This window comes from Notolepis coatsorum (assembly GCF_963971535.1).
Source record: "Notolepis coatsorum genome assembly, chromosome: 3".
In the NCBI taxonomy this organism is placed as follows: domain Eukaryota; kingdom Metazoa; phylum Chordata; class Actinopteri; order Aulopiformes; family Paralepididae; genus Notolepis; species Notolepis coatsorum.
The window spans coordinates 101413366-101435564 of NC_140167.1; the positions used below are offsets into that span (position 1 = coordinate 101413366).

The following is a 22199-nucleotide window of genomic DNA, read 5'->3' on the forward strand; positions in this document are numbered from 1 at the left end:
TGCAATCTGTTAAAGTTTTCAATCAATTCAATCAATCAATAACTAGACAGTTACAATATAACATTTAGATTAATTAACCCAGTTAATGCCTTAAGAGAGAGAGGCTGGTGGTCAAGTCAAGAGTTATTTGTCACAAGTTGTTTATTTGCATACAAGTTTACAATGAAATGCGGGTGGTCTTGCCCGCAACGATGTGCATAATACAATAGTAATAACATATAATAGAATCCAATAGAACGACATTGTGCAATAAAACAAGTAAACAGAGTAGGGCATATCGGTATATGTACATAAGTTATTTAGGACCCTGATGTAAACAAGACGATGAATTGAAAATGTCTAGGCCTACCACAAGTTCAAAATCTGGTATGTCATAAATGTCTAGATGTAGCAGTACTGTCCATCTGTCTACCTGTATGTCATATATGTTATCATGAATTGAACATGGGGGACCCTGATGTAAACAAGATGATGAATTGAAAATGTCTAGGCCTACCACAAGTTCAGGGTACGCATCCAGATTAGATTCACATGGCGGAGTACAGGGAAAACGCTCATCATTGCTGACGCGTATTTTAAGATTTGCTGCCATATTAATGTGCGGCATCTTTTTCCTTTTTTTGGCGCGAGCACCGCGACAGTGTGCCCCCCCCCCCCCCCCCCCCAACCACCTCCAATGTAGATTACCCAGAGGGGTCTGCAGAAATTGAGTTCAACTAATCAGAGAGGGGTCTGCAGAAATGCGGCTACGAATTGTAGAGACGCGGGGGAGAGAGGGGGGGGATAGAGATGGAAGAAGACTGTAAAAAGACCAGAGGCAGAGCAGAAGAGAGGAAGTGACGGGTGTGAATAGGGGGGGGGGCTAGTCTGCGTAGTGCATGATGGCATCCACATAGTTCCCAGGGAACAGTCCTGTGGTGGTGTTCATCACGCCCTCGTACCAGCCGTCCTCGTTCCTCTTGATGACGTAGATAATGGCCCCCTCTTGGAACGACAGCTCGTCCTCCTTATCTGCACTGTAGTCGTAGATGGCCACCACTAGGGGGAGACACACAAACACACACACGCACACACACACACGCACAGTTAAAACAGGATTCCTGGGCAGTTGTCACTTCAGGATTCTGTACTTTATTCCAAACTGTTTCTTGACTAGATCTGAAGATTTTAGTCATGTTCAGTATGTGGATATGCTCATATGCTGATGATTCTACTGATTCTACTGCGCAGGCGCACCAACCGACCTGTAGGAGTCGCTGTCCACAACGCCCGATCCCCACCCATCAGTTTCCCACCCCCTAATACGGCCAATGTGTATTAGTACGGACGACCAGCTAAACTGAAAGCAAATGTGGAGCGCTGGGCTCGAACTGACGAGCCCAGCGTCTCCAGCATTTCATGGCGAGCGCCTTGCCCACTACGCCACGTAGCCGCCCTTTATTATTATTATTATAGTGTCTGGGCGATATCACTGTCAGGCTCTATACTACACAACAACAAACATCACAATATGACAATTAGTCTATATCACTAGATTATTCTACCTAACAGATATAATATGACTGTCAACTAGGTTATATCACTATATCTGGAGATTATTCTACATAATGAATATAATATGACTGTCAACTAGGTTACACCACTATATCTGGAAGTTATTCTACATACTACATATAATAATAGTGTATCAACTAGGTTATATCACTATATATGGAGATGATTCTACATAATGAATATAATATGACTGTGTCAACTAGGTTATATCACTATAGTCAGTCAGTCTGACGTACTGGTGAGCAACACCGGCGCCCCCCAAGGAACTGTGCTGTCACCCTTCCTCTTCACCCTCTATACCTGCAGAAGTTCTCAGACGACTCCTCTATCGTAAGCTACATCGCCCACGATGATGAGGAGGAGTACAGAGCCCTGGTGGAGAGCTTTGTGGGGTGGAGCGATAGTAACCACCTCCAACTCAACACCAGTAAGACCAAGGAGCTGGTGGTGGACTTCCGGAGGGGCAAGAAGAGGCCCCCCCGATTCCCATCACCATCCGAGGGGAAGAGGTGGAGGTGGTGGACTCATATAAGTTCCTTGGTGTTACGGACGGTGTCCGTATGTATATAGAGTGGTAATGTATGTTATCTGTTGTATGTATAGGCATGTGTTTGTTTTCTTTTGTCTCCCTCTTGTGTCTACATATCCCCACTCTCAGGTGTCTCAGGCCATGTCCCCACGTATCTGGATCTTTTGCCAAACGGATATTCTCAGGCTCCGTTTAAAATAAAATCCCTGTCCACACCACAGTGTTAAAAAAAAAAAACTCCATCCAGACACAAACACATAAACGCATATGAATTTCTCCAACAAGCATGCGGGCCAGCAGGTGGCTATAAGCGATATCCTATACGAGCATTCAGGACGACAGAGAAATGATAGGAATTGTCCATTGGTTCACCCAGCCCACTTGTGTGGTGGTAATTATACTTGTTCTGTGTCTGTGTGGGAGCTCATCGTTGTATGTCTTTGGTATAGAGCTGGTGAAGGCTCTGGCACTTTGTGCTGTCAGTTAGTTTGGGACTTTAGTATAGTTTTGTGCTGTTTGTGTGTTGTATAGAGCTGTGGCCTGTTTGGTATTAGTTTGGTATTTGTACATTTCTGTTTTGTTCCTAACTTGTGTATATTTATTCCTTGTCACCCAGCCTATGGTGATTGTTTTTCTTGTTTATTAATCTTTTGTTTTGCACACAGGGACATTGAGGACAGGAAGATACCTACATTTTGCATCACGTAGGTGACCTGATGTTAAAGACACCAGCTTTAGAAGTGAGCACCACCACCTGTACTTTGGGGCGTCCGCGCCTGTAAGGGGGGGTGGGCTTTTATTTCTTTTTGATATTTCATTTGGTGCTCACTGGTAAGTCCTCCTTGCTCTCTGTGTTGCTGATTTGAATTTTGTGAAATAAATATTATTATTTTGCAATTTGTCTCTTGCGTTTTGTGTCACTGCACCCTCACCTACCCTGTCTGTGGCCTTGTGTTGCGTCTCCCGACTGGGGTACGTAACACTTGGGGTACACCTGAACAATAAACTGGTCGGATAACACAGAGGCCCTCTACAGGAAGGGACAGAGCAGGCTGTTCTTCCTGAGGAGACTCAGATCCTTCAACGTGTGCAATAGACTGCTGCAGTCATTTTACCAGTCTGTAGTGGCCAGCGTCCTCTTCTATGCTGTGGCATACTGGGGAGGCTACATCAACTCAAGGGACACCAACAAGCTCAACAAGCTGGTGAGGAAGGCTAGCTCCGTGGTGGGAGTCGAGCTACCTAGACTAGAGGTGATGGCAGAGAGGGGGATGAGAAGGAAGCTGGCTGCCATCCTGGAGAACCCCTACCACCCTCTCTACGACGAGCTAGTCAAGATGAGAAGCACGTTCAGCCACAGACTCATACCCCCCCGACACTCCACTAACCGCCTCGGACAGTCCTTCATACCAGTGGCCATCAGGCTCCACAACAGTGGGCAGCGACTGCTGCCAGACATTGACCTAGAACTAATAGGAACCCAAGGAGGACAATAACACTACCGTAGGCATACTGCACCCTATGTGGATAATGTGATACTGTGAATAATGTATATTTCAGTTAGTTAGATAGTAAATTATAACACTACCTTATGCATACTGCACCTTATGTGACACTGTGAATACTGTGAATATATATTTCAGTTAGTTAGATAGTAAATTATATTGACCTATTTGTTTACACTGCTTGTGTTGTTTTCACTACCTGTACCCCCCCCCCCCCCACTTCCCCCATGCTGCTATGATGCCTGAATTTCCCCAAGGGGATCAATAAAGGAATATCTTATCTTATCTTATATATGGAGATTAGAATATACAGTATATCCCAATATGACAGAATATACTGTATGGCAGCTGCCTTTCAGACATCAATCAGGGAAGTCCCCCCTGTATCCTCACTTTGGTATGTATTTTATCTTTGTTCATATATCAATAATATCATAATCAACATAGGTTATAAGAAGTGAGAAGTCTAGACACCTCTGGTTCACTGAGAAAGTAAAACATTATGTTGCAGATCATCTGTTTAAATGCCTGTTAAAACCAGCCATTAAAAACAATTCTGCAAACATGGTTGAAAACTTCAATGCTCACTGTTGACATGTCATTTTCAGTCACACTGACACTATTTAGAATTTTCGGAACTATTGGAACCACGGTAAATGTATTTATTTGAGACCTTTGGGGGCGGGGCAAGGTGTAGATTTGATTGACATTTTCTGTTTTTCTTCTTGCCGATTGAAAAGGCATTGGCTATTCCACTTATTATTCTGGCTCAAGTCCACTTGCTGTCACAGATGACATACAGTAATGCTAATGGTGGGCTGCTGTCTTCATCGGCAGCCTAACTTACACTTTGAAACACGAGGTGGGCTGCTGTCTTCAACGGCAGCCTAACTTACACTTTGAAACACGAGGTGGGCTGCTGTCTTCAACGCCAGCCTCAAGTTTGTTTATTATTTGTCACATATAAAATTTACTTTACGGTGAAATGCTTGGTTCTGTATGAGCCCCTGAGAGTGTGCTTCATACAGTAAAACAAATAAGTAAAAGAGGAATATACAATATACTTAAGCATTACATCACGCGCAGGAGTGTGTTATGAGAATTAGAGCATGCCTAGGGGTGGTCGTTAAACCATCCGCAGAAAAAGTAGATCCAAAAAAAAAGAAGAGAAGTTGCCTCCGTGTGTAGAAGCAGCTCGGAGGTGCGCTGTTTCAAAGCATGCCATCTAAGAATGAAGTGAGCGTGTGTTATTGGATTGATTGATTGAAAATTGTATTACAGATAGACAGTGCTTACATCTTTATACAATTGCCGAATTCATCCAACCTTATTGCTATACAATAAACACACATTAATTGAAGATTTATTCACCCCTAGGCATGCTCTAATTCTCATAACACACTCCTGCATGTGATGTAATGCTTAATTATATACTATTCTGAGAAGATAATTCATCTGTATCACAACCGAGTCACATATTTTGTCGCGGCAGGTAGCATTATGTCTGGAAAAATTAAATTAAATAAAGAAATGTGAATTAAAGAAGTTAAAACGAAGTTTAGCCTATTAAATTGTTTTAGAAGCCTATAGCCAATGCCTGCGTGTACGTATTTTAACGTTCCGTGGACTGGCCGAGGACTGCGAGGAGGGGGAATTGCAACCGTGTACAAGCAAAACTTCGACTGTAAACAACTGTCAGTTTTATTTTGAAATATTGGAAACGGAGATAACATACTCTTTATTTTGAAATCGGATGACGACGACATGACAGTAGTTGAACAGCGTGGCGCGAGACATGTAGGAAATTGGTCCGCGGAGGTACGCTAGACTATGAAAGCTCAAAGTGTCCGTGCGGACCTCGCACTGTCCGCTCGACCATGGGAGCACCTTACAGTGAAGTGAGCGGTTGTTATTGGTTTGATTGATTGATTGATTGAAATTTTTATTAACAGTGAAATGAGAGTGTCCTTTTGAAGGAGAAGGCGGTTCTATAACGAATGGCATCTAACAACACACTTTGCGCGATTTATATTTTGTTCCTCAATGAGTCATGACCAACCAATTACATAATCCAACATTGTGTAAGAAACTAACACATTCCACGTGACAGAATCGTTTTTGAATGAGTCGTTATGACGCTATCAATACATCCATTCATAAAGATTATTGTCCGCCATCTTGGTTTCATTCCTAAAAACTCGAACGGCGGGGGCGGTCAGGTGGCGTAGCGGAGATTGCGCTCGTCACCAACGCAGGAGATGCTGGGTTCGAGCCCAGCTCTCTGCGTTGCTACCAGCTTGGCTGGTCGTTCATACTAATACAATTGGCAGTAAGATAAGATAAGATATTCCTTTATTGATCCCCTTGGGGAAATTCCAGTGACACACACATACAGCTCAGGGGGTGGGAAGCTGGTGGGTGGGAATCTGGCGTTGTGGACAGCGACGCCTACAGGTCAGGTCTCGGCGCTTGCTTAGCGAGGGCAGGACTTGGTGGAGATAGTGTGCCCTCCCACGCGTTACACTTCACCAATGAGAGTCCTCGCTGCCAAGTGAAAAGACGTCACTGGCAGTCGATGCACGCATCGGAGGAAGCGTGCGGTTGGCTTCGGGACGCCCTTGTACCGACTCGTAGGAGAACATGCATACAGCAGCCAGGTAGGGGAGGGGGGGAATTGGCACGGCGACTAAATTGGACGGGGAGAAAAACAGAAAATCGGAGAAAGAGAAATAATAAAAAAAAATAAAAACTCGAACGGCGGAGTGATTGTAATTCGGTTGTGGGCGGGTTCTGGGATCACGAGAGTGTGTTATGATAAATAACAACGTCTAACTTGACTGTTTCAGCCAATCAGAATCGCGAAATTTGCATGCCATTGTATAAAATACAATATACAATCTAAAGTACAACCTAAGTACAATCTAAGTACAATGAGTAAGAAAAAAGTTAAAATGCAGACTGAGGTTCAAATGCGGACAATGAGGTACAAAACGTTAAGGAAATGAGGTTATGAATGTAGTGCAAATCTCTTTAATAGATAGATAAATATAAAGTAGTGTTAAAGTGTCTAAAGTGAGTGTTTGTTTAAAGTGAGTGTGTGCATGTGGATGCGTGTGCAATCAATGAGTGTAGATGATGGTTTGTTACATAGAGTCATTGAGCCTAACTTACACTTTGAAACACGAGGTGGGCTGCTGTCCTCATCGGCAGCCTAACTTACACTTTGAAACACGAGGTGGGCTGCTGTCTTCAACGCCAGCCTCAAGTTTGTTTATTATTTGTCACATATAAAATTTACTTTACGGTGAAATGCTTGGTTCTGTATGAGCCCCTGAGAGTGTGCTTCATACAGTAAAAAAAATAAGTAAAAGAGGAATATACAATATACTTAAGCATTACATCACGCGCAGGAGTGTGTTATGAGAATTAGAGCATGCCTAGGGGTGGTCGTTAAACCATCCGCAGAAAAAGTAGATCCAAAAAAAAAGAAGAGAAGTTGCCTCCGTGTGTAGAAGCAGCTCGGCGGTGCGCTGTTTCAAGGCATGCCGTCTAAGAATGAAGTGAGCGTGTGTTATTGGATTGATTGATTGAAAATTGTATTACAGATAGACAGTGCTTACATCTTTATACAATTGCCGAATTCATCCAACCTTATTGCTATACAATAAACACACATTAATTGAAGATTTATTCACCCCTAGGCATGCTCTAATTCTCATAACACACTCCTGCATGTGATGTAATGCTTAATTATATACTATTCTGAGAAGATAATTCATCTGTATCACAACCGAGTCACATATTTTGTCGCGGCAGGTAGCATTATGTCTGGAAAAATTAAATTAAATAAAGAAATGTGAATTAAAGAAGTTAAAACGAAGTTTAGCCTATTAAATTGTTTTAGAAGCCTATAGCCAATGCCTGCGTGTACGTATTTTAACGTTCCGCGGACGACTGGCCGAGGACTGCGAGGAGGGGGAATTGCAACCGTGTACAAGCAAAACTTCGACTGTAAACAACTGTCAGTTTTATTGGAAATATATATATATATATATATTGGAAACGGAGATAACATACTCTTTATTTTGAAATCGGATGACGACGACATGACAGTAGTTGAACAGCGTGGCGCGAGACATGTAGGAAATTGGTCCGCGGAGGTACGCTAGACTATGAAAGCTCAAAGTGTCCGTGCGGACCTCGCAGAGTCCGCTCCGCGCACTGTCCGCTCGACCATGGGAGCACCTTACAGTGAAGTGAGCGGTTGTTATTGGTTTGATTGATTGATTGATTGAAATTTTTATTAACAGTGAAATGAGAGTGTCCTTTTGAAGGAGAAGGCGGTTCTATAACGAATGGCATCTAACAACACACTTTGCGCGATTTATATTTTGTTCCTCAATGAGTCATGACCAACCAATTACATAATCCAACATTGTGTAAGAAACTAACACATTCCACGTGACAGAATCGTTTTTGAATGAGTCGTTATGACGCTATCAATACATCCATTCATAAAGATTATTGTCCGCCATCTTGGTTTCATTCCTAAAAACTCAACTCGCGGGCGGTCAGGTGGCGTAGCGGAGATTGCGCTCGTCACCAACGCAGGAGATGCTGGGTTCGAGCCCAGCTCTCTGCGTTGCTACCAGCTTGGCTGGTCGTTCATACTAATACAATTGGCAGTAAGATAAGATAAGATATTCCTTTATTGATCCCCTTGGGGAAATTCCAGTGACACACACATACAGCTCAGGGGGTGGGAAGTTGGTGGGTGGGAATCTGGCGTTGTGGACAGCGACGCCTACAGGTCAGGTCTCGGCGCTTGCTTAGCGAGGGCAGGACTTGGTGGAGATAGTGTGCCCTCCCACGCGTTACACTTCACCAATGAGAGTCCTCGCTGCCAAGTGAAAAGACGTCACTGGCAGTCGATGCACGCATCGGAGGAAGCGTGCGGTTGGCTTCGGGACGCCCTTGTACCGACTCGTAGGAGAACATGCATACAGCAGCCAGGTAGGGGAGGGGGGGAATTGGCACGGCGACTAAATTGGACGGGGAGAAAAACAGAAAATCGGAGAAAGAGAAATAATAAAAAAAAAAAAAAACTCGAACGGCGGAGTGATTGTAATTCGGTTGTGGGCGGGTTCTGGGATCACGAGAGTGTGTTATGATAAATAACAACGTCTAACTTGACTGTTTCAGCCAATCAGAATCGCGAAATTTGCATGCCATTGTATAAAATACAATATACAATCTAAAGTACAACCTAAGTACAATCTAAGTACAATGAGTGAGAAAAAAGTTAAAATGCAGACTGAGGTTCAAATGCGGACAATGAGGTACAAAACGTTAAGGAAAAGAGGTATGAATGTAGTGCAAATCTCTTTAATAGATAGATAAATATAATGTAGTGTTAAAGTGTCTAAAGTGAGTGTTTGTTTAAAGTGAGTGTGTGCATGTGGATGTGTGTGCAATGAGTGTAGATGATGGTTTGTTACATAGAGTCATTGAGCCTAACTTACACTTTGTAACACGAGGTGGGCTGCTGTCTTCATCGGCAGCCTAACTTACACTTTGCCATTTGATAAGACAGGTGGCACTGAAAGTGCAGGGAAACCTGACTGATCACAATCCAGCCTAATTAACGAACATGTTTGACCTCTAGTGTTAGCCCTAAGTGCAGCGTGATGTAACTCACGGAGCATGTACCTCTTCCAGAGAGGAGAAAACAATAGTTTTATTAAGATGAAAATAAAAAGGAAAAATTTTTTTGGGCACATAGATAGATATGTGGTGGTTAATGGAGGAAGAATTTGTTTGACCAAAATGTTTTTACGAAAAATAAAGCGTCTGTCTATATGCAGCTGTTGTATGATGTTGGTGCTTCCTTTCTATAGGTACAGTATGTAGACATTAAAGAATATAATGTGTCTATATGCAGCTGTTTTATGATGTTGGTGCTTCCTTTCTCTATGTATGTAGACATTAAAGAATATAATGTGTCTATATGCAGCTATTGTCAACTTGTATGATGTTGATGCTATCTTTCTCTAGGTATGTAGACATTAAATAATATAATGTGTCTATATGCAGCTGTTGTATGATGTTGGTGCTTCCTTTCTCTATGTAGGTATGTAGATGCTACCTTTCTCCAGGTACGTGTGTGGGGCCCAGGGTGGATCCTCTTCTGCGTAGGGGTCGCTGTACTCCACCACAGCTGACTCCTCCTCTTCCTGTCCCTCCTCCAATGGCTGAGCAGCAGGCTGGAGGTCCTCAGAACCTGATTGGCTCTCGATGGCCTGGGGAGGGGGTGGGGGGGCGTCTGAGACTGGGGAAAGGGAGGTAGAATTAAGATGTGAAAAAATTATGTGTGAACGCCAAGATTATACTGTCCTTCTTATCATGCAGAAGATGTACTTAATCACACAGAAATATCTGCCTCGTCTAGAAGCAAATCACTTGTAAACACGTCAAAGAATCACCATGACCATGTGTCGTGTTCTACATGGACTTGATATCTGGGGTTTAATTCCCTGCACCACCAAAAAGAAGACACTGTGTCATCCATCTCCCCCACTAGACGTCTGTGTCTCGCTCCTCGATGAAGGAATGAGTCCACACGATGAAGGGTTGAGTCCACACGATGAAGTTTGAGTCCACACGATGAAGGGTTGAGTCCACATGATGAAGAGTTGAGTCCACATGATGAAGGGTTGAGTCCACACGATGAAGGGTTGAGTCCACACGATGAAGGGTTGAGTCGAAGGGTTGAGTCCACACAATGAAGGGTTGAGTCCACACGATGAAGGGTTGAGTTCACACGATGAAGGGTTGAGTCCACACGATGAAGGGTTGAGTCCACACGATGAAGGGTTGAGTCCACACGATGAAGGATTGAGTCCACACGATGAAGAGTGGAGTCCACACGATGAAGGGTTGAGTCGAAAGGTTGAGTCCACACGATGAAGGATTGAGTCCACACGATGAAGAGTTGAGTCCACGCGATGAAGGGTTGAGACCACATGATGAAGGGTTGAGTCCACACGATGAAGGGTTGAGTCCACACAATGAAGGGTTGAGACCATATGATGAAGGGTTGAGTCCACACGATGAAGGGTTGAGTCCACACGATGAAGGGTTGAGTCCACACGATGACGGGTTGAGACCACATGATGAAGAGTTGAGACCACACGATGAAGGGTTGAGTCCACACGATGAAGGGTTGAGTCCACACGATGAAGGGTTGAGTCCACACGATGAAGGGTTGAGTTCACACGATGAAGGGTTGAGTCCACACAATGAAGGGTTGAGTTCACACGATGAAGGGTTGAGACCACACGATGACGGGTTGAGACCACATGATGAAGGGTTGAGTCCACACGATGAAGGGTTGAGTCCACACGATGAAGGGTTGAGTCCACACGATGAAGGGTTGAGTCCACACGATGAAGGGTTGAGACCACATGATGAAGGGTTGAGTCCACACAATGAAGGGTTGAGTCCACACGATGAAGGGTTGAGACCACACGATGACGGGTTGAGTCCACACGATGAAGGGTTGAGTCCACACGATGAAGGGTTGAGTCCACACGATGACGGGTTGAGTCCACACGATGAAGGGTTGAGTCCACACGATGAAGGGTTGAGTCCACACGATGAAGGGTTGAGTCCACATGATGAAGGGTTGAGTCCACATGATGAAGGGTTGAGTCCACACGATGACGGGTTGAGTCCACACGATGAAGGGTTGAGTCCACACGATGACGGGTTGAGTCCACACGATGAAGGGTTGAGTCCACACGATGAAGGGTTGAGTCCACACGATGAAGGGTTGAGTCCACATGATGAAGGGTTGAGTCCACATGATGAAGGGTTGAGTCCACACGATGAAGGGTTGAGTCCACACGATGAAGGGTTGAGTCCACACGATGAAGGGTTGAGTCCACATGATGAAGGGTTGAGTCCACATGATGAAGGGTTGAGTCCACACGATGACGGGTTGAGTCCACATGATGAAGGGTTGAGTCCACATGATGAAGGGTTGAGTCCACACGATGAAGGGTTGAGTCCACACGATGAAGGGTTGAGTCCACACGATGAAGGGTTGAGTCCACATGATGAAGGGTTGAGTCCACATGATGAAGGGTTGAGTCCACACGATGACGGGTTGAGTCCACATGATGAAGGGTTGAGTCCACATGATGAAGGGTTGAGTCCACACGATGACGGGTTGAGTCCACATGATGAAGGGTTGAGTCCACATGATGAAGGGTTGAGTCCACACGATGACGGGTTGAGTCCACACGATGACGGGTTGAGTCCACATGATGAAGGGTTGAGTCCACATGATGAAGGGTTGAGTCCACATGATGAAGGGTTGAGTCCACATGATGAAGGGTTGAGTCCACACGATGACGGGTTGAGTCCACATGATGAAGGGTTGAGTCCACATGATGAAGGGTTGAGTCCACACGATGACGGGTTGAGTCCACATGATGAAGGGTTGAGTCCACATGATGAAGGGTTGAGTCCACACGATGACGGGTTGAGTCCACATGATGAAGGGTTGAGTCCACACGATGACGGGTTGAGTCCACATGATGAAGGGTTGAGTCCACACGATGACGGGTTGAGTCCACATGATGAAGGGTTGAGTCCACACGATGACGGGTTGAGTCCACATGATGAAGGGTTGAGTCCACACGATGACGGGTTGAGTCCACATGATGAAGGGTTGAGTCCACACGATGACGGGTTGAGTCCACACGATGAAGGGTTGAGTCCACATGATGAAGGGTTGAGTCCACATGATGAAGGGTTGAGTCCACACGATGACGGGTTGAGTCCACATGATGAAGGGTTGAGTCCACATGATGAAGGGTTGAGTCCACACGATGACGGGTTGAGTCCACATGATGAAGGGTTGAGTCCACACGATGACGGGTTGAGTCCACATGATGAAGGGTTGAGTCCACACGATGACGGGTTGAGTCCACACGATGAAGGGTTGAGTCCACATGATGAAGGGTTGAGTCCACACGATGAAGGGTTCCAGTCCAGAAGCCAACAAGGTCACTCCTTTAAATCCCATAGCAGTGTGAGCAACGAGGCATGGCTGTTTGGAATCCACTACTGTATGTGTGATCAGATGGTAACACTCACACTGAAACAATACATGTACAATGGTAGCCCTGGAATTTTACAAGCAATATTTTACATATTTTCTGTCTTCAGAAAGGAACAAAATTCCAGGTTGACAAGTCACTTTTCCACAAGCAATTCATAGTCTGTTATCACTTTCTATTTGGTGTGTTGGTATGAAAACCTGGCTTGCAAAGAATATACTTGCAAAAAGTGTCAATATGGGCAGCAAGATGACTGGAGTTCAGCAGGGCAGCAAGGTGACTGGAGTTCAGCAGGGCAGCAAGATGACTGGAGTTCAGCAGGGCAGCAAGGTGACTGGAGTTCAGCAGGGCAGCAAGATGACTGGAGTTCAGCAGTGCAGCAAGATGACTGGAGTTCAGCAGGGCAGCAAGGTGACTGGAGTTCAGCAGGGCAGCAAGATGACTGGAGTTCAGCAGGGCAGCAAGATGACTGGAGTTCAGCAGGGCAGCAAGATGACTGGAGTTCAGCAGGGCAGCAAGATGACTGGAGTTCAGCAGTGCAGCAAGATGACTGGAGTTCAGCAGTGCAGTTTGACACACAGCGACTCTCTGTGATGCTCTCCACCACCTTCATGCAGAATTTCAGATACTATCCTGGGTTACAGGAGGGCTGGGAGATTAATCTAGTGTCAATTTCAATTACGATTTTGGCTTCCCCACAATCATGAAAACAAGAACATTTTGATAAAATGGCTATTGTGCCGCATGCCACGTTGCTCTCATTTTGTCTCGTGTTGTAAATGCAGTGCACCCCCCCCCCCCCCCCCCCCCCTTGCCCTACTGGGGACGATAAAGTTGAAACTTTGAAGAACATTCCCCCCTCACCCCCCCCCCCCCCCCCCAACACATTCTCTCACTTTCTGTCTCTCTGTGTGTGTTGTACTTACTACTCTCCTGGACACGAGCAACAAACCCCATTAGAGGAAGCTGGGGGGTGAACTGGAGAAGGGAGGGGGGAGGGGGGGAGGCTGCACACACACATCACGCACACACACACACACACACACACATACACATACACAAAAGAGGTGGGTGTGTGGAAACGGACATGGAGTGAGACAGAGATAAACAAACAAAGACAGAGAAAGGGAGATAAATGGAGAGACAGAGAGATAGTTAATTACCAGTGCATCTCAGTAAATCAGTCAGTCAGTCAGTCAGTCAGTCAGTCAGTCAGTCAGTCAGTCAGTCAGTCAGTCAGTCAGTCAGTCAGTCAGTCAGTCAGTCAGTCAGTCAGTCCGTCAGTGAGTCCGTCTCCCCTACCTGGGCTCTGGTTATGGTAGGCTGCACACACACATCACGCACACACACACACACACACACACATACACAAAAGAGGTGGGTGTGTGGAAACGGACATGGAGTGAGAGAGATAAACAAACAAAGACAGAGAAAGGGAGATAAATGGAGAGACAGAGAGATAGTTAATTACCAGTGCATCTCAGTAAATCAATCACAGTCAGTCAGTCAGTCAGTCAGTCAGTCAGTCAGTCAGTCAGTCAGTCAGTCAGTCAGTCAGTCAGTCAGTCCGTCAGTCCGTCAGTGAGTCCGTCTCCCCTACCTGGGCTCTGGTTATGGTACGGTCCTCCGTTTATCTGGTTCTGCGGTATGATTGGCTGTCCAGTCACAGAGGAGGGCCGGCGGTAAGGCAAGGACCCCCCCACCTGAGCAGCCTGCTGTCTTGGCATGGGCCTGTTCATACTGTAGAACTGCGGGACTACATCACCTGAAACAGACCAGAGGGGGGTTTAGACTAGTAAGCTCCAACAGTATGTTGTTTGAATTTGGATGCAGTCTTCTTTTTGTCTACTACTGATGCTGATGCATTCTGGGAGCTGTAGTCTCCCGTTTTGTTTTATCAAAAATATCATTGTTTTGTTCCCATCCTGCAGCAAGAATAAACAATAGAGGCCTTCATGGATTCATGGAATATTTAGAATGCCAATGTGTCCTCCATGTTGTTGCTAGGATACAGCCAGCACTACTGTAGCCAGTACAATTTTGATTCGACAGTGGCCTACATTTATGTTTGGCTGTGAGTCTGTCCACTACGACCAACCATCACTTATATCTCTCTAAAGCAGGTTAGCTGGTATAATACAGAATTATTTTAAGAATACATTATGTAAGGATAGTGCATAAATAATTTCATGAAATATAAACAACTTCTGGAGAAAACCATCATCGCTGAAGACGGCGGTCATATGGTCTCATCCACCTCACTTGAAATTGCAATGTATTTCCAAAGGACACATTTCTAAATACGGTAGTCTTGTTTAAAACAAATAAAGCATGCACATTGGCATGGTGTACCTTTCTGTGTGTATTCATCCACAATCTATAGCTCAACATGAAACAATTCGCAATTAAAATCGTAAAAGTAGCAAAATAACAATGTTTACATTTTCGTTCACTGAGGAACTACACTTCACGTTGGTGCTGCTGACTGACGTCAACACAGATTTCACTGATAACTAGTTAGCTCGGTATCAGCGCAACCAGGGCCGCCTGGGAGAAATGTGAGGCCCTGGGCGAGATTTAAAGGCGAGCCCCCCCCCCCCCCCCCCCCCCCAAAAAGGTACAAAAAAAATATATATATATATTGATGAAATAAAAAAATATTTCATCAATGACAAAACTGAGGAAAACAAAAACAAACCACGTGAACTTTGGAAATTACTCAATAATCAACTAGGCTGCAGTAAAAAACTTAAAACCAGATTCTCAAACATAAACATAAAGACGTACAACACGCTCATCACAGACAAGCTGGATGTAGCCAACAACACTGGTAAACAAACTACCCTCCCACTCAGGGCATTTTGGGGTAGAACACATAGTAGCATACTACAAGAACCTAGGGGTCCACAAAGACGACTTCAAACTGGAAATGGTAACAACAGATGAGGTACTCAATAAACTGAGCGCCCTCCAACCTAACAAGGCCACTGGCCATGACAACATCCCCTCCAAATTCCTCAGAGACTCAGCAGCCGCCATCACCCCAGTCATCACACACATAATAAACCTCTCCATAAATCAGGGACACGTCCCCAAGGACTTCAAAATTGCGAGAGTAACACCCCTGCACAAAAAGGGCCGTAAATTAGACCCAGGCAACTACCGCCCTGTTTCTATCCTTACATCCATCTCGAAAGTCATGGGAAAAATAGTATACGGGTCGAAAAGTACCTCGCGAAAAAAAATATCTAATCTACGAATTCCAATCTGGTTTCAGAACATCCCACTCCACTGACACATGCCTTCTCTATTTAAATGACCACATCAAACAAGAGGTGGACGCAGGCAAATACTGCGGCATGGTCATGCTGGACCTACAAAAGGCCTTCGACACTGTCAATCACACCATTCTGATTGACAAGCTAAAAGCAATTGGTTTTGATTAGGGATGCTCGATATTGGCTTTTTTACCTATACCGATATTGTCCAATCTTAATTTCCGATACCGATATCAACCGATACCGATATATGCAGGGTCCCCCCCCCCCCCCCCCCCCAAAATGGAATAATTTCAGGTAATTAACGTTACATATCTCTTGTTGTGGAATTAAGACAACATTATGCATACTTTTGACAATAAATAAAATCTGAATTTGTTCTTACTTGCTTGCCTGGGTAAATAAATTTTATAGAAATGCAAAAAAAAAATATATATATATATATATTTTTTAAACCGATACCGATATTTTCCGATATCACATTTTAATGCCGATATCGGCCAATAATATCGGTAGGCCGATAATATCGGACATCCCTAGTTTTGATAGTCTATCAGTGAGCTGGATGCAATCCTACCTGGAGGGGAGAGAACAGATGGTGGAGGTAAACGGTACCCCCCCCCCCCCCCCTCACAGTGAGCTGTGGTGTTCCACAAGGAAGCATACTAGGACCGCTACTGTTCCTAATTTATGCAAATGACATGTCGTCAGCTTGTGACTGCAACTTGTTCCTGTTTGCGGACGACTCAGCCCTGCTGGTCTCTGACAGGAACAAGTTACAAGTTGAAAAAACCCTCAGCTTGGAACTAGGCAAAATCTGCATATGGCTCGCTGATAAACTATCATTACACATGGGCAAAACAGAGTCCATTCTCTTCGGTTCAAATAACAAACTCAGCAAGACCGACGGCTTCTCAGTTACAGTGGGTGACAATATTGTCACAAGGAAAGAAGAAATTACCTACCTGGGTTCCATCCTAGAGGCAAATCTTTCCTGTGACAAAATGGCATCCAATGTAATAAAAAAAGTCAACCAACAAACTCGATTCTTGTACCGGATCTCCTCTCTGGTAAACAAGAATACCCTGAAGACTCTGGCAAGAGCACGCATTCAAGGGTACTACGACTATGCGTGCACCTCATGGTACAAAAGCACCTCAAAGGCGCTAAAAACAAAATTACAAACATCTCAATACAAACTGGTCAGACTACTGCTTGACCTTACTCCTAGAACCCACCTCACCCCTGCCCACTTTGACAACCTAGGATGGCTTAGAGTAGACGACAGAGTACAGCAACTTGCAATGGGCCTGGTCTACAAGATACACAACACGACCAAGGTACCCATGTACATGTCAAAATACTTCCCAAAGGTCAATGAATACCACGATCACAACACCAGAGGGAGCTCCACAAATCATGTTAAACCCAGATTCGGCTCAAACAAGGGACTAAACACGTTTCGCAATTATGCCACATCAATGTGGAACGCCCTACCCAAATCTGTAAAGGAATGTGAATCACTACCCACTTTCAAAACTACTCTCAAAGAACACCTACGGGAGACTGCAATTCGAAACTGGCCCCTGTAAATGTCCTAACCCAACCCCCTCCAATGTACAGTAAATGACCAAGTATGGTTGTCAATATTCCAATGTACAGTTTTGCTTGTACAGTTGTACAGTGTCCCCCGCCCACCCACCCCTCCTACCGAACCCCCACCCCACCCACCCAACCACCTCCAATGTACAGTCCCCCCCACCCCCCCCAACCCCACCCCACCTACCCAACCTCCTCCAATGTACAGTTTCTACGTAAAATGTATATACTCTCTTTTCTGGACTCTTTTTGTATCACAAACAGTACTGTATTTGCAAATCTGGTATGTCATAAATGTATAGATGTAGCAGTACTGTCTATCTGTATGTCGTGTATGTCATATATGTTATGATGAATTGAAAATGGGGGACCCACTTTCTCTGGTCTGCATCCCCTTAACAATTGTATGTATTGAGCTGTACTGTACTTTTTCAATCAATCAATCAAACATTGGATTTGCATATGTCAAAGCCACTGTGTAGGCCAGTAGCTAGACCCGACAGCTGTGTCATTTATGTAACGTTTAATAGTGACATCAGGCTACATTAAAGTAGGTTGCACCAGGTTCAATGAGTAGCCTAGTCCCACTGCACTAGGGAGCTATATTCAAGTAGCAGCTAGTATGAGCAGTGTTCTCAAACAGTAGCCTATTTCTTTTCTCCCCTTCTCATTTCTGTTGAAACCATAGGGCACCTGGTTACTGTTCACATAATGGGCTCATGTACAGTTTAGACATTTCTCGTGCCCAAAATGAAGACACTGCCTCCTGTACAAGTCGGCCACAGCAGTGGCATAAACCCAGAGGGAAGAAGGTAGCAGGCCAGCCTATAACCTCTGCAGTGGTGGCAAAAGCCAAACTGGACCGCAAACAGAGACCAGTGATCCCCACCTACAGTCCTAACAGGTAGTTTCAAAGCACAATAAGAACACAGATACATTTGGTAATAAAGGCAAAATGGTGCTCATTCAGTTTATTGGAAAAAATTATTGCACCGTCATGCAGTTTGATGTGAAAGAATAATAGCCTAGGCACAACATCCGATACATTTCTACAGTGAATAGTTAATACTATGCATAACACAGTTAACCGTAACATGTATCTTTCTATCTTTAGGAAAGAGTCAGGATTCAGTGAGGAAATATATAAGACGACACAGAGGAATGAGAGGCACACCTATAAGCTACATCGTTAACTCTGTACAGTCAAAGGCCCCGTTTAGACGGAAACGCTAGCAGGTGAATCCGCAAAAATATTTTTACGGATGTGCCTTTCGTTTATACGGAAACGGCGTTTTTACGGGGTGAAACCGCAAAAAAGTGAGACTACCTTCCAGGGTGGAATTCCTAGAAACGCAAAAGCTTTGCGCTTTCGTCTAAACTGTCAAACCGTATAAATCTGTTAAAACGATGACGAAAGGGTTGTCACAGCTCTGGTCGCGCGTACTGCTTACGTCACAGGTAGCAGGTATGCGCCAGTAGCCGAGACGTAAACAAAGCAAGTATGTCTGACTTATATCAACGGAGATCACCTGAAGGCTACATTTGCAGTACTTTTAACCCTTTCACTGCCACACGACAGAAGGTTACCCCTTTACTCCAATAGGGGGTATCTGCAGAGCCGCAGAGCCAGGCTGGACGGGTATAAGTGGTCTGGACAAGTATTAGTGGTCTGGACAAGTAGTTGCGAATGGGGGGGGGGGGGGGTTCGTCTCGTTTACATAGGTACATTATACATAGACAGTAATGTTACATCTAGACATGTAATAATAGAGTAAACTTGTACCCATACAGTGTTACATCTAGACATACCAGATCTAGTAATAATAGAGTAAACTTAACTTTCGTCTCAGTAACAATGTTCATAAAGTGTTGAGTGCTACAGTGTAGGTTAGTTTATTAGGACAATTCCACCATTGTGGGGCAAGGACTAAGAATAGGCGACTTCTCTTTGATGACCCGACTTCTCTTTGATGACCCTCCCGGAGCTTGGATAGGAGTAGGAATAAACTGTACATATACAGCACTGTTTGAACCTGGCACACAACATACTTCACATGTCATTTTTCTTTTTGTTATTCCACCATTGTGGGGCAAGGACTAAGAATAGGAGACTTCTCTTTGATGACCCGACTTCTCTTTGATGACCCTCCCGGAGCTTGGATAGGAGTAGGAATAAACTGTACATATACAGCACTGTTTGAACCTGGCACACAACATACTTCACATGTCATTTTTCTTTTTGTGGAGACGAAGATGATGAGTACCGGTCTTCTCCTCAGACATAAAATCAGTTTTTGAATACAAGTACGACTCAAGACACAGAACATTAGTATGCAAAATAAAAAATGAACACAGATTTTGAGTGTGAATGAAAACTTTATTGCAACAAGATTGCAGAATGGGTACAATACAGTACGGCTCAATACACACAATTGTTAAGGGGATGCAGACCAGAGAAAGAAGTTTTGTCTTGTCTTCTCGTACTGAAAACGTGACTGTTAGCACAGAGACGGCTGCAGTTACACACAGGGCCATTTTCGTTTCGTTTTCAGGGTCAGTTTCGCTTTTCAGAACGAAACGTAATGGCAGGCAAGTTGCCCAGTCCACACGAGCGCTGGATTTAATATAACCATGATTGTATGTGCACAGTTGCACTGTTCGGCCACACACAACCGGGGATTTGCTACACTGCAACCCCGGTCTTTGAAAACCGGAGTCCAGGGTGAAGTTTTGCGGTTTTGTGTGGGCATAGCAACCAAGGTTCCCAGTGTACAGCAGAGCTGTCGCAATTATTTCCCATGTTCACGGCAGACTGTAAAAAAACAATAGCAAGTTAGCAACCGAGCGCGGGGTAGAGAGATTAGTGTCTCGTTTACATCAGGGTCATATCGACCCTGTACCCGTTGCTCTTGAAGGGCTATTAGACAAGTACAGTACAATGAGAGAGGTAGTGCGACCTTCCACACGTTACTCTCCCAGTGAGAATCTGCGCTGCCAGGCTGGCCGCACATGCGTCGGAGGAAAGCATGAGACAGTCTCCGGAGTTTCTTTCCAGCGATACGCGTCCGGCGTAGATGACAACATATTTAGTATGATTACAAATCCTGAAAATTAAGAAGTTGTCCTTTAGGTGGTCAGAGACTAAACCATTTAGGCGGGATGACTAACAGCTATAGTCAGAGAACACCCTGGAGTGTGTGTGTGTGTGTGTGTGTGTGTGTGTGTGTCCACCCATGTACATGCAGGTGAGTTAAAGGAGAAATGTAGGTGTCATGGGGGGGGGGTACAGGTATGGACAGGGTAATAGTAGAAAGACATAAATACAGGCAATAAAATGTCATCTGAATATAAAAAATATGAGAAAAATAAACAGTATTATTCAGGCGAGGGTCTGTACCCTAACTGGCATGATATACATTATAGGTGCTGCAGGTTTTGGTGGTTAAGAGTCAGACACAGTTAGCAGTCAGACATTCCTAATAGTCGTGCAGCCATTAGTTCTCCAGCTGCTGGCAGCAGCATCTTTGAGGGAACAAAGTGACAACTAAACACACATCCTCCAACTGTTGACACACTGACTCTATTATTACATGTCTAGATGTAACATTACTGTCTATGTATAATGTAAACGAGACGAACCCCCCCCCCATTCGCAACTACTTGTCCAGACCACTTATACTTGTCCAGACCACTTATACCCGTCCAGCCTGGCTCTGCGGCTCTGCAGATACCCCCTACTCCCTTTACTATCACACAACCGGCTGTCGTGTGGCAGTGAAAGGGTTAAATACACAAGAATCTGTCCCGCGGCGTGAGTGGAGCCACTGTCTGTGAGTGACTCTGCTTTGGTGCAATCACATTCCCCATCCACAGTCTGCGAATCAGAGGCAGAGTAGGGCGGGTCTTCACAGCACGTCATGTGACATATGCGCCAATCGTGTGACAGCGGGTCTCCGTCGTTACAGCGTCGTCTGCACGGAGAATTCCACTCCAAAACGCTCGTCTAAACGTAAAATTAAAAGTGAAACCGCAAGATGACTTTTGCGGTTTCTGTTCACAAAACGCTCGTCTAAACGGGGCCTAATATTGCCATCGTTGTAGGAAATTCCTCTCTGTACTTTCCTGGAATTTGTGCCATTGTTATGTCTCTATGAGACCATGCGGGTAGTTCCCCTAGAACTGTGAACATGTAGTCCACCCATGCGTTGAACAAAGTACCAACACTTCGTTCATCAATCATAAATCTAAATGCCAAATATTTTAAATCATGATTTTGCCTCAGTTTCATAAGAACAAGCAAGAGCTGCACACGCAGGGGCATTGTGTTAATTTGCCAATCATTCTGCTATATGTCAATGGGACTGAAGTTTTCTGTGCTGTTTCACTGCTAGGCATACTAAACGTAAACACAGTACATAGATTATTGAATTGATCATAAGTGAATCCAGTGGCATATTTGAAATAGGCTGGTACACGACTGTGCTGCAAGACCTCTGGTGTTAATCTATTTGGTACTTGATTATGTCTCAGAACAGTATTTATACTCGTCAGTGATTCAATTTGTGCTTGTTGATTTCTCAATCGTTCATCTCGCTCCTCTTGTCCACCT

The 22199-nt window shown here is 44.6% G+C and overlaps 1 protein-coding gene across 1 annotated transcript in view; it reads right to left on the reverse strand.

Moving 5' to 3' along the window:
* Positions 1–676: 676 nt before the first annotated feature.
* LOC311225307 (abl interactor 2-like) overlaps positions 677–22199 on the reverse strand; it is a 108253-nt gene continuing 86730 nt past the window's right edge. Inside the window, exons 7-10 of the mRNA XM_084310532.1 lie at positions 14314–14478; positions 13640–13720; positions 9734–9916; positions 677–1038 (exon numbers count right to left, since the gene is read on the reverse strand). Of these exons, the coding sequence (XP_084166658.1) occupies positions 863–1038; positions 9734–9916; positions 13640–13720; positions 14314–14478 (605 nt within the window). The 3' untranslated portion in view covers positions 677–862. The remainder of the gene's footprint in view (positions 1039–9733; positions 9917–13639; positions 13721–14313; positions 14479–22199) is intronic.